Below are 14,163 nucleotides of genomic sequence, written 5' to 3'. Positions count from 1 at the left end.
TAAAATGTGTTAGAGTTTACTGCCTTGTGGTCATTTGTTAAGGTGTTTAGTCAAACACTAACACCCATCACGTGTTTACACATAAGGAATCACATAATTGCATTTGAGCTGAAATATACGATACTTACCACTTAAATGTATTATAATTCACTAGCAATGAACAACACTGGGAGACAGCAGTTTCAGAATTTTAATTCATTGCACATGCAATTATTGATATCAATTGACGATGGTTTGTAAAACAGTTGTTGTGTTGCCTTACTGATATTTACTGTCATTATCGATGTTTGTTATGAACATATAATGGATGATGATGCGCAATAGGAAGAAAAACAATCAATGCAACAGGATCATGGACGTCAGCTAGATAGACTTCTGAACTGCCGTACAAATTGTAGTTGTTTTACTGGTTGGGAAAAGGAAGGTCGTTCATTACTTGAAATAAAGATATACGTCAACCCATGATGGTTATATATGATGAGCTAACTTTAGCGGTATGTCGACACTATCTCTCGGTATGCGACTTATCTGTGTGACCTTTGTCATCACGTGGTCACACATCACACAGATCACATGTTGTATTGATAACCCATTGTCTAATGACCTATTGTAGAAATGATTGAATATGATGATGCTGTGTTAGAACACTTACCTTCAACCTACTGTGGACATTGAGTACAAAAGTTCGATTTTCGAAATTAATTCAGCGAATAAGGGAACTGATATTTATTAGCGTGGGTAATGTAACTTTCCTGTTATTTTAGCCCATTTGATTATTTTTACCATAATTTGATATTCTATAAGCCTTTGGTAAAGCTGGTATATATTATAATCCATTATCGTACGTTTCGATTACAGTCCCCAAATATGGAAAGATTGTCGTTTGAAAATAATCAGTTAATGAAATAAATGGGATGCTATCTCAGACTTTTTGAATGGACTGTTTACGTTAAATGAGTACATAACAGGTAATCGCGAAGATATCTCAATTTCACTGTCACCTGAACAATACACTTATTTATTATTTTTATTACTAAAGATATTAAAACGGCATATTTTGAGGACATCATGACTAAAGCTTCAATACAGACCTTACTTGTTGCTGAGAAAATAATGAAGACATTCACTTTCCTTCCAGTAAAACCCGTCCATAACTATGACAACGAACTTGAATTCAAAACAGTTCCAATGACTCTCACAATCTGCCTCATTGGATGTTTATTTCTTAGATTGATTTTGATACCTTTAAGACGAGTTAGATATGAAATGTTAAAATCTGAACGATGCACCCGAATGTTTAATTAAGCGATCAATGAGGGGTTGACGTAGACTGACAGATAAAAAACATAGCAATTAATAAACATCCCACCATCCTTTCCCCAATTCGACGATTTAATCCCTGCTGCCGCCTCTTATTCCATCTCTTGAATGAGACTTCATGTCCGATGAGTATTTATCAAACTTTCTACCATAGGGTCTACTGTAAAAACTGTGAAAGTTTCGTCTGGAAGAAAATTCACTTCCAGTTTTCAAGCGAGATCCGCGGGAGGCATATGATCTTGAAGAGTGCATATCCGAATCTCTTTGAAACGATGGTTTGTCGCGATCAATGCTGTAATTATTCCGTATATATGGTTTGCTGAAATGGTCCCGCGATGAATTCCACCTTCCACGGCCCCTGCTCCATCCTCGACCTCGTCCATCAAACCTGTCTCTAAAAGGCGCTGTACTCGTATTCCTGGCGATTCTATCGAATCGTTTTTCTGACCGGTCGTTATATCGGTCTCCACGGTTCTCCCGTTCGTCTCTGTCCGGACTTGACGCTCGTCTTTGCTCAAAATAGTCCCGGTCATCACAATTTCCCGGTTGTTTTCTATCGATATACACCTCTCTTCGGTCCCATGAGTTTTGGTACCTCACTGGACTCCTTGACCGATCCCTTGACCTTGACCGTTCTCTCGACATTGACCGATCTAGCAAGAGGTCAGATCGGACAGGCTGCATGCGATCTGGTGAAATATCTGCAGGCATATCATTGAAGCCACGCGTATCGCTGAAGTTTACGTTGTCGAATGCTGGTTTTTCATAATTATCTACAGACACCTTCTTCTTTACCATTTCAAAAATCATGTCTGCCATTTTACCTTCAGTACTTCCGTCATTTCGTGGGCCATCAAACAAGACCCTTTTTAGGAGTGACGTCATAGCTTTCGATAAAGTGGCTTCAGACGTTGGGGGTTCAGCAGGACTTGTAACTACCGGTCTTCGTTCTTCAAAACTCCTTGCATAAGGACGTCTGTGCAAATTTGAGTCATCCCGCAATCTACTAAATGTTCTCGAGTCGTTTCGAGGTCGCGAACTCGACCGCGGTCTCGAACGAGATCGTGATCCTGATCTCGATCGAGACCGTGACTTTTTGCTTGGTGAATCCAGAGTAATAATCATGCCATGCCTATCTATGATCAAGTTATCTGGATGTGCGGTGCCGGTTCTATGCCATGGTCTTACCATATTTCTGCTTGTCATAGAACGTACTCCCCTCTCAGGAAATTTGCTTTCAGATGTCCGTCTTACAGAATTTCTGATAAAAGGCTTTTTATATTGAGGTTCTGATTTCCAAGAGGGCCGATCGTTGTCACTTGAATCTTTCTTTTCGATTTTGACTACACGTGTGTCGTGCATCTGCTTTTTCGCAGGCAGTTTTTTGAACAGTGTGATTTTAGCTTTTTGGATAGCACGTGCTCTAAAACCGATTGGCGATCGTCTTCTTTCGAACCATTTCAAACCGAGACTTTTGTTCCTACGTCTAAAATATTCAGTCAGGATTTTGCCCTTTTGGTGAAATGGCACAAATGAAGGATCACGAATAGGTGACACCTCTCGTGGCCTGTAGCGGTTTTGTTTGCTTTGTGAATCGGAATGTGCGGACGCAGTCTTACTTTCACTCCGACTTCTACTTCTGTCAGAGCTGTGTCGTTTTATAGACGTTGTTCTCTGAGATTTGGATTTGTCAGCTTCTGCCCCCTTTTTCTCTGAACTTTTTTCTTTTTCTTTGCTTTGTGACTTTGGCTGATTCAACGTACAGGATTCATTCTTGATTTGAGCCAATGTTTTATCTATTTGTTGACTTAAATCCCAATCTGATGATGCAGTAGATGTAGTTTTGGTGTCAGCCTGCCCAGTGACATTTCGCGCTGTTTGCTCCCCATTTTTATCGACCGGCATTTCCTGCTCATTACCAGCTTCTACAGCTTCTTTTTTCACTGCGGATTGTGCTGATTGTAGTTGTTCTTCTATCTGTTTACAAGTAGTGTCCTTGATTGCTTCAACATCCTGAAAAAGGGTCTCTGAAAATATTCTATAATCAGATTGTAAACCCGCACCCGGCAAATACGATGAAAAACCGCGATTTTTGGGCATGAAATCAGTTTGGGCGAATTGCTCGGACCTACAGGTATCTATGTCTGGACGAGATACACTTAACACTGACTTATGTTTGTTGTGCCCATTGGATGCTTCGATCTCCTTTTCGCGTGATGTGTCGACATCTTGAAGTCTTGGAGCTGGTTCGTTTTCTTGTTCCTTTTTTATATTGAAAACATATGAACTCGAGTCATGAACGACTCCTTTCTCGTCCTGCTGTGTATTCATGTAGTTCACCTCGATCACCGTGGGTGTTTTCATGGTTGTACTCTCGTCGATTTGTCGGTCTACACGATCGGTCACAATTGTAGAAATCGCCTGTTGATTCTGATTATCGATTAGTCTTTGCGAATTTTCGACTTCCATATCTCCTTCATTCTGAGAGTTTGTCACAAATAAACTTTGATTATTGTCAGATTCTGTGACATTTTTCCTAATCTCATTGATTGTAATACCAAGACACTGTAAGGGCTTTTCGACACTGTAAGGGCGACAATTCCTTCACCTGTGGGTATGATAACTGTACTTGGTCCTTAACATGGTCATGTTTAATAGGTGGTTGATTACTCTTTGATTCTGTGTCATCTTGCATTTTACTGAAAGTTGGTTTAGATTCCTCGCCACACGATGACGAACTGTGATTATCACACGTGGAACATGCCATAATTGAATGTTTACTATCACTATCAGACTCCTGCTTGCCACTGGAACCGACAACGTTACCTTTCTCACGTCTGCTGCTATCATTACTATTTCTTTTATCCCGTTCATTTGCATGGCGTTTAACTTCATTGTCGTTGAGAACACAAGCTTCGTTTTCATTTTCTGAATTCGCTTGTTCGGCGCCATTCATTTGAAGAACTGGAACGCTACTATTGACGAACTCCTTATCTAACGATGAACGTTTTCTAACTCTAGGATCTCTTGGATTGAGCGGTATGTAGTTGTTCTGAAATAAAGGCAATTTGACCTCCGACGAAAATCCTACTGTGTTGTTTGGTTGCTCTTTGTTCTCAGTACTTTGTTGATCTGATATACTGGATTTTGCAATAGGTAGATGATTCGTATCTGAGCTTCTGGTTTCGGAGAGAAGCGTCGGTGTCATATCACGTTTGATAATGGCGTCTTCCTGGCGAACATCAACAGATACACCTGGTTTATTGCCATTGTTGAAATGGTTACCGATTCTATGCTTCTTTATCATCATATATTTTTCATAGAAACTGGAAAATTTCTTTGTCTGTATGTTTTCATCTTTTCCATGTTTATTGGCATCATAATCAGGACCCGTGCTATTTAGATGTAGATCATGTATATTATCCTTCTTTCCTGTACTGGTTTCCTTAGCCTCCATAGACTCATCGACACCACTAGGTTTATTCCTGTTACATGTTTGTGGCTCCGTTAATACTAAAGGAGATGCAGTGGCATCCATCCATTCAAGTGGTTCATCCAAAGTTGGTGTAGGGATATCACGATTTGGTTCACAATTTCCATTTTCTGAACAAATCTCAATTTTTAGCTTTAATTCGTCAGTACATTCATCATCTGGTCGTGTATCTACAACACTATTATTGTTTAACATTTGTGGCTGTGACACCTTTTTGTGGACTGTTTTAACAGGAGGATTTTGTTGGTTTGTTTTATCTTGGTCCACTACTGCCATATTACTTTGTGATAGCATGTGTACGACATCTGTTGTCGTCGCCATCGTCTTTACCTCTTTATGATCTCTTTCGTAAATGACTGTGCTTGTTTTGCTGAGGTCAAGTGGTTGTTCACTTTCATCACACGACTCCAACACTTTTGGAGACGATAGGCTGTCACTAACCGCATCGTCTACCACTGCGTCCTCCTCAGACGTTACGGAGTCTGCAGACTTAGCTGAAGAGCTACGGTTTTGTCTCAATTCTCGAAGTTTTCTTTGTTTGGAATGGATTTCTTTTTCTATTTCGTGTAATCGTTGAATGATCAGCGACTTCTCAGATGATGATCCTTGCGTAAAACCACCCTGGGTTTCAGGCGATGAGTCACTTTGTCCTTGAGGCGATTTGATTTTCTGACTTTTAGGCGATTGTTCATTCTGATTTTGAGTTAATGTTTCGCTTTGGTTATCTGATGGGGGTTCATTCTTGTTTTGAGATGAAATTTGAGTTTCAAAATACTCATTTGTTTTATCCGAAGACCTTGGTTCAAGGAGGGGGTCCCACAAGTTTTCTTGTAAATCCGAGTCATTTTGTCCTAGCGATTTTGACCGTTCACTGACAACTTTCCTGGATGATCGGCGGGGTAGTTTTCGATTTCCGTTATTATTCGATTCAGATCCGGGTACATTCTTTAAACAGTCCGTTCCAATAGTATTGTCCCCATTTTTCGTAAAAGCTTCGATGTTATCCGTTTTTTCCATAGCCTTAAACTGTGTTTCCATATGGTACACCGACTGGTGCTGTGCCTCCTCGCTGTGCTGATGTTTTAATAAAGGATTAGATAATACTCGTCTTTTATTCCTCATCTTTGGCCACGGTGTGCGTAAAGGTCCAATAATTTTCTGAGCTGTTCTCTCGAGGCTGATGACGGCGAAGGGTAAAATCTGTGACGGGGACATGATAGGCAGTGTCGTTTCCTCGTCATACTCATAAAGATAGGCCTGAAAAATAATACGTTTAGTTTTAATGTGTTATGGAACTTGCTTCACAACATTTACTTTTAGCAGAAGTATACCGTATTATTCTTAGGTGCTACGCTTGTTCGCAAAACTACTGTAGAATGTATTTTGGAACCAAAACTTGCAGAGGATTTGTATAAAATTATTATGGTAAATATTTATCTTTATTGATTTCAGTTTTAACGTTTTTCAATACTTACTAGATTATGGTCTTGCGCATCACATATTCCCATTTCCGCATCCGGTTTAGTCACGGAAATATGTGAGTCGTAGTTAGGCGTTGGTTCAATGGTGCAATTGTCTTTTGCCATATTCGGTGTGACTGATTTCACCTTTCCGAACATAGCCTTCAAGAAAAAAAGGCTTAGTATTATACATACATATTAAATTCATTCATTTTATCACGACTTTAAACTTAATCAATAATGGTTCATGGTGTTTACATCTTTAATTATCAAAGCCAAACTATTGAGTACACTCAACATTCTGAACATTGTGAAAACGTACCTTGAAGACTAACAGGAACCGGACGTCATCAGTCTTTGCGCAAGCAGTGTATCTTAACAGTATGTCGTAGTTTCTGTTGAGATGCAGACCAAACTGGCTGTCGCCAAGGACGTTCCTGGCCTTTTCACAATTGGCTCCGGATCTGCATATTTTCTGAATGTTCTGCCACGTTTCTTCAGCAAATAACAATCTGTCTTCCAGTTCCTTTGGTTTTCTGCCCTGTAAAATTTCTAATCATTATAATCTAATTTCACAAAATTATAGGATATCTTGCTTACTTGAAATTTTGTTTGATTAAATCAATAAATAACCTATTAAAAGCCAGGGACATTTAAGGACGGCCTCCCATGTATGCGGTGTATTGCGTGTGTGAAGTGTTTGTGTTCGTGTTTTGTAAGTCTGCGGTATATTTGTGTTGTTTCTCCTTGCAATAGTGGAACGTTTGTCCTTTTGTATTGCTTTCTCACTTAAGACACCAAACTAGCACACCCAACCCGATCACATCATACTGACAACGGGCAAACCAGTTGTCCCACTCCAGAGGCAGGAGTAGAAACTACCACTTTCATAGATTATGGTGTTTCTCGGCCAAGGGACAGAACCCAGAGGCTTCCTCACGTGAGGTGGTGTCAAGAGAGACAATAGGAAGGAGAAAATCATACAGGAAGAATATAAAACAGAAGATCCTAAATGTAGTCGTCTTTGCACTCATGCAATAGAGGCAGCAGGTACAATTCTAACGCCCTATCTTCAGGCCCCCTCTCACTTATGGCCTGGAAATCTAATCTGTCACCGCATAGTTGCAAAATAAATTAAGATAAAACAATTTAATGACCAGATTAAAGTCCCGGTTAACTGTAATGTACTAATCAATTTATTTATTTATTTATTTGTCTTTTAGTTTAATGGTATTCCCACCACCTTAGGTAGTTTACCTGGTCTCTGAGGGATTTTCTCCTCCTCTCATACCGCCTGACTAGTTCGTTGTTGCGGACCAAACACATAGATATTGTACGGAAGATCCGTTCTGTGTCCTTCTCTATCAGGTTCGTCCGCTGGGATTCACGCAATATCTCCTTGGCATCAGGAGAATCAAGGCGGATGAACTCCATCAGTTCTAAAATAATAGAAGAGGAGAAGCTTTATAGTTGTCCAACCGAACATCTACCATATATGTTCAGTGTCTATTGCGAACTATATCTTAGTTTGCTAAAACAAACTTATAAATGTACTTAATATTGTGTATCGATTCAATATACAACAATTATGGCTGAGTGGAGGCTACACTTTAAATTATTTTATTTACAATGATTTCTTCCATGGAATTATTTCCATTATCTGAATTATAAATGCCACATCAAAGCAACTACGTATTTCCATTTAATGATATGATTTATTTCATATAATAAGTAGAAATGTAATGAATGCACCATGCAAGGAACTATTATACAATGCCATTATTGGTATCCCAAGTCGATTCCTGTGTACACACTTTGTAGGTGTAACGTGAGACGATAGACGAGAGAGCATTGACTGGAACGTTCTTTGTCAGTTTGAATAGGTCTAACGGTAGAGTATGGAACAGACGTTATTGAATATGGTGGAGATAATGACAGCTAATCAGATCAGCTTTGTATTTATATCATGACATGTACATTTGTAATTAGGGTTAATGGCTTTGCCATTATTGTCAAACTCAAATCCAGGCACAACTTTAAATGTTTTGGAGACAATCAGTTTACTCCATCAGGGAAGCGCAGCTCCAATTTAATTCTCGGTGTTTGATCAGAGAATCCTAAATTTAGCATTTCCACGAAAAGTATAAATGACAATGAAGGTATGCTCATGTTTATGTGTATTTAACGATATTCGATTTACTGTCTACGTAAAACTTGGGTATATAACAGTTAGTTATACACTTAAATCCCTGCGTTATCTAGCGTCACCTACCTTGTGTACAATGTAAATATTATTCAAATACGCTCACTGCTTAATGTTTTCAGAATCAAAATCTTTAAATGTTAGTATTGGCAATAACGATCACTTGATACTTGAAAAGTGTGTGCATTTGATGTTCTTTATTAGTGTGTTAGAAAGACTTCCTAACGATTAAAAAGCGCCATGTCTAATTATATTATTACATTTATAGCAATGGTATCAGAGGAACTAGAGTTTGAATGATGTACAGACTGTTATTGAACTGATTGCTGACCCTACACCTTATACCAAGGCACATGTAGTATTTAATATTACAATGCTGTCCCTTGGACCCTACACCTTATACCTAGGCACATGTAGTATTTAATATTACAATGCTGTCCCTTGGACCCTACATCTTATACCAAGGCACATGTAGTATTAAATATTACAATGCTGTCCCTTGGACCCTACACCTTATACCAAGGCACATGTAGTATTTAATATTACAATGCTGTCCCTTGGACCCTACACCTTATACCTAGGCACATGTAGTATTTGATATTGCAATGCTGTCCCTTGGACCCTACACCTTATACCTAGGCACATGTAGTATTTGATATTACAATGCTGTCCCTTGGACCCTACACCTTATACCTAGGACATGTAGTATTTGATATTACAATGCTGTCCCTTGGACCCTACACCTTATACCTAGGTACATGTAGTATTTGATATTACAATGCTGTCCCTTGGACCCTACACCTTATACCTAGGCACATTAGTATTAACATGTGTAGTAATTTGATATTACAATGCTGTCCCTTGGACCCTACACCTTATACCTAGGTACATGTAGTATTTGATATTACAATGCTGTCCCTTGGACCCTACACCTTATACCTAGGCACATGTAGTATTTGATATATACAATGCTGTCCCTTGGACCCTACACTATACCTACCATTAGTATTTGATATTACAATGCGCCTTGGACCACACTTATACAGAGTATTTGAATACATGCTGCCTTGGAACGGTGTACCCTGACCCTACACCTTATACCTAGACATTGAGTATTTGATATACAATGCTGTCCCTTGGACCCTACACCTTATACCTAGGACACATGTAGTATTTGATATTACAATGCTGTCCCTTGGACCCTACACCTTATACCTAGGACATGTAGTATTTGATATACAATGCTGTCCTTGGACCCTACACCTTATACCTAGGACATGTAGTATTTGATATTACAATGCTGTCCCTTGGACCCTACACCTTATACCTAGGCACATGTAGTATTTGATATTACAATGCTGTCCCTTGGACCCTACACCTTATACCTAGGCACATGTAGTATTTGATATTACAATGCTGTCCCTTGGACCCTACACCTTATACCTAGGTACATGTAGTATTTGATATTACAATGCTGTCCCTTGGACCCTACACCTTATACCTAGGTACCATATGTACATGTATATTTGATATTACAATGCTGTCCCTTGGACCCTACACCTTATACCTAGGTACATGTAGTATTTGATATTACAATGCTGTCCCTTGGACCCTACACCTTATACCTAGGCACATGTAGTATTTGATATTACAATGCTGTCCCTTGGACCCTACACCTTATACCTAGGTACATGTAGTATTTGATAATACAATGCTGTCCCTTGGACCCTACACCTTATACCTAGGCACATGTAGTATTTGATAATACAATGCTGTCGCTTGGACCCTACACCTTATACCTAGGCACATGTAGTATTTGATATTACAATGCTGTCCCTTGGACCCTACACCTTATACCTAGGCACATGTAGTATTTGATATTACAATGCTGTCCCTTGGACCCTACACCTTATACCTAGGCACATGTAGTATTTGATATTACAATGCTGTCCCTTGGACCCTACACCTTATACCTAGGTACATGTAGTATTTGATATTACAATGCTGTCCCTTGGACCCTACACCTTATACCTAGGCACATGTAGTATTTGATATTACAATGCTGTCCCTTGGACCCTACACCTTATACCTAGGCACATGTAGTATTTGATATTACAATGCTGTCCCTTGGACCCTACACCTTATACCTAGGTACATGTAGTATTTGATAATACAATGCTGTCCCTTGGACCCTACACCTTATACCTAGGCACATGTAGTATTTGATATTACAATGCTGTCCCTTGGACCCTACACCTTATACCTAGGCACATGAAGTATTTGATATTACAATGCTGTCCCTTGGACCCTACACCTTATACCTAGGTACATGTAGTATTTGATATTACAATGCTGTCCCTTGGACCCTACACCTTATACCTAGGCACATGAAGTATTTGATAATACAATGCTGTCCCTTGGACCCTACACCTTATACCTAGGTACATGTAGTATTTGATATTACAATGCTGTCCCTTGGACCCTACACCTTATACCTAGGCACATGAGTATTTGATAATTACAGATTGCTGTGCCTTGGACCCTACACCTTATACTAGTACATGTAGTATTTGATAATACAATGCTGGCGCTTGGACCCTACACCTTATACCTAGGCACATGTAGTATTTGATATTACAATTGCTGTGCCCTTGGACCCTACACCTTATACCTAGGCACATGTAGTATTTGATATTACAATGCTGTCCCTTGGACCCTACACCTTATACCTAGGCACATGTAGTATTTGATTTTACGATAACGATAGTCGTCCAACACACACAGACCTGTCTTTACAAAACTTATCTCCTTTGATCACATACATTACTTTATCTGTGTGAACTCAAAGTCACGTGCACGACCAGATAAGATTCTATAATTAAACAGCTAAAACAGACAATTTATATTATATAGTACTGTACCACAGCGGTATTATTCTTTGTTAGGCCATACATTTGTTGCATTCATAATTAAGAGATTATTAAAAAAATACGTTATATTTTTATGATATTATGTTTAGTAAAAATATTTTTTAATAGAATGAAAACAGAATTGACTTTTTGATGAAAAATCGAGGTTGTAATTTTCAGTATTTCCAGGCATGAATACTTGTATATTGACTTATAGATTTGAATTCATTCTTCGAATTCCGAAATTCTAAAAGGATTGTCTAGTAGTAAAACAAAGCAGGGTCTTCTATTAGGATGATGTAGAAGTGCTGTATTTGAATAAACGATATTATATAACAACAGTTGTGACCATAACAAATATTGTCTTTACAAAGACAAATCTGATATCGCTACCACTACCAGACACACAGAGCGTCGCATTGTACTTTGGCCATGAACTTTATATGATCAGAAAGCAACGTATGATACATGTTTTCAATCAAAACGACTAAGCACTTCGAGGAAACCACGGTATTTGTGATTATAAATTTTGATTTAATATTTTAAAATATGAATATAGGGAAAGAAGACTTGCAGTCATATAGATAATGTTTTACAATCTTTTTAATTAGACCATATTGGTCATAAACTTTATAAAACTATTTCATACATTTACATTTATTAAAGTTCAAAAGCAGCAATTAATCTGCATTATATTCGGAATCGTTCATTTTTCTTTTAAAGTGAACAGTCGGGCAAGGATGGCTTAAGTCGGTAAAAATAGTGTGAATGTATCCAGTATAACTTCTTATGAAATGGAAAAATAAAATCTCTCGTCAAAATCTGTCTGCGTACGAAGAAATTAATTTAAAGTATGGAAATTCTAAAACGTCCTCCCGGCTCACTATGTCCGTGGTTACATTCCCACGCAGCCTCGCTTTCAATGCTTTCAACTTTTCTTTACTTTAATGGTCAGAACTGGGAAACTAAACAGAACTTGACCGTCGTATTAATATGTGAGAACTTTTGGAAGGCCAATGAACGCATTTAGACTGGTTTTCTTTGCCCGACTATTCACTTTAACCATATACTTGAGCACAAAATAGTGCAGCACAGTTAGCCCTATATTAATGTGTTTACAAACGTCCACTTAAATTACAGACAACCACTTCAAACACTACACAGTGGGAAATTAAACCGTTCGTATAGTTCGTAAAGAGAGATTCGTCCATATGTGAATCACTATAACTAGGAAGTGTCAGCAGGTCACAATACGTCATCTGTTAACAATGAAGAAATGTAAAAAATATACCAAACACTGATTCTTTTTTTTATGCATTTAAATGGTTTCACCAAATTATCGGACTGTACAATAGTCTAGCTATTCTACATAAATACACTACACGCAATGCCATAGCTGTTTTGTCACTTTAAAACAAATGTTTCACACAACTATCCCGACACAATACCTGTTTCTTTACAAAAAATAGTAATATAGGGGCCAGTCAAAATACCTATAAATAGATACTGTAGTATTGCTCTAGCAACAAATGATAGTTAATGACTTAAAAGCAGAACCAGTTATCGAAATAATCCATTGGCTTAAGCAACGATAAATAAATAGCAGCAATAATACAAATAATGGTTATTGCTCAAGACTTGTGCAAATGTCATGATCGATGTAATAGTTGAGCGTTGTCATAAGAAGCCATCCTCCGAGACTTCCGCTACTGGAAGGGTATCATCATTGTGATACCAATGAGTTGGGATTCGTTGTCACGCCATCTACCATTTCGTCATGCCGTAAGCCAGACCACCATGTTCTAAGGAATTTCCACAAATTCTTCTTCTTTCATTTTCATATATGTGTCGTTACATCTTCCTGGTCAACCACTTAATTGTTTCCCGTCAACAATTTCCTTGTCATTAAATAAATAGGTGTTTGCTTATCTCTAGCTGCATATACCTTCCTCATACAGATTCCATATTTTGACAACAAAAATCTGAAACGTGACGTCTGGTTTCTATTTATGTTTGGAATCTTCTCCATATCAAAATCAGCCGTAGTGTGTCCGGGTAGACACCATCAGTGTATGATAACATTCAACAACAAAACGACACAGTTTAACTTCCCTCGATGCTTACCTGATCTGTTCCTCTTAGGAATCCGGGTGTTTCCGCCTCCTCGAGTGGACGCCATGATGTAAGGCGTATATACGTAGGTACTATAAATCTGCGGGTCTACATGCCGTGGGGGACGGTGTTACTTATCCATGTGTCTTTTGACAGCTGTTGTGGATATTCCGGTAGGAGACGTCAGTTTCCAGAAGTAGATCGTTACTGAAGGTTTTTGGGTGACGACTAGGTTATTTATAACACCACCTGGTGTATTGCATAGGTTTCCTTAATATATAAGTTTAAATAGCAGGTCTGCACCCGTCAATAGCGACTTGTTAGTTAGAGCGAGGGGCTGTTGTACTACACATATATATATAAGTCTGTTCGGTCATAGATAACCGACCTACATTATCTGTCAGTGTATACACGCATGTCCCATAGTATCTGTCTGGCTCTATTTCCTCAATTGGACACGTAACGGTATTTAATAGGTAGAAAATAATACAATAATAAATTACAACCCGACGACATCCAAAGAGAAAGTAGGGCGATATGTGTTGTTCATACGATTTACACATCATCAGTGTAATTTGAATCAGTATTGTTCTGAGAGATGGGATTTTATGACGTCCTGTAATGATGCCCACCAAATATTTTATTTCATTCGGTGACCTACCGGTA

At 38.5% G+C, this 14,163-nt stretch overlaps 1 protein-coding gene across 1 annotated transcript; it reads right to left on the bottom strand.

Annotated features, from left to right (window-relative positions):
• On the bottom strand, window positions 1-13,845 carry LOC138322665 (dentin sialophosphoprotein-like). The gene is given in 6 exon segments (XM_069266681.1): window positions 1-3,909; window positions 3,911-6,070; window positions 6,289-6,435; window positions 6,596-6,814; window positions 7,531-7,712; window positions 13,510-13,845. Coding segments are annotated over 6 exon segments (5,280 nt in total). The 5' UTR covers window positions 13,565-13,845; the 3' UTR covers window positions 1-1,392.
• Window positions 13,846-14,163: the final 318 nt, after the last annotated feature.

Source organism: Argopecten irradians, chromosome 5 (assembly GCF_041381155.1).
Source record: "Argopecten irradians isolate NY chromosome 5, Ai_NY, whole genome shotgun sequence".
In the NCBI taxonomy this organism is placed as follows: Eukaryota; Metazoa; Mollusca; class Bivalvia; order Pectinida; family Pectinidae; genus Argopecten; species Argopecten irradians.
The sequence above is the reverse complement of the archived record's forward strand: the minus strand, read 5'-3'. Positions and strand labels throughout refer to the sequence as shown.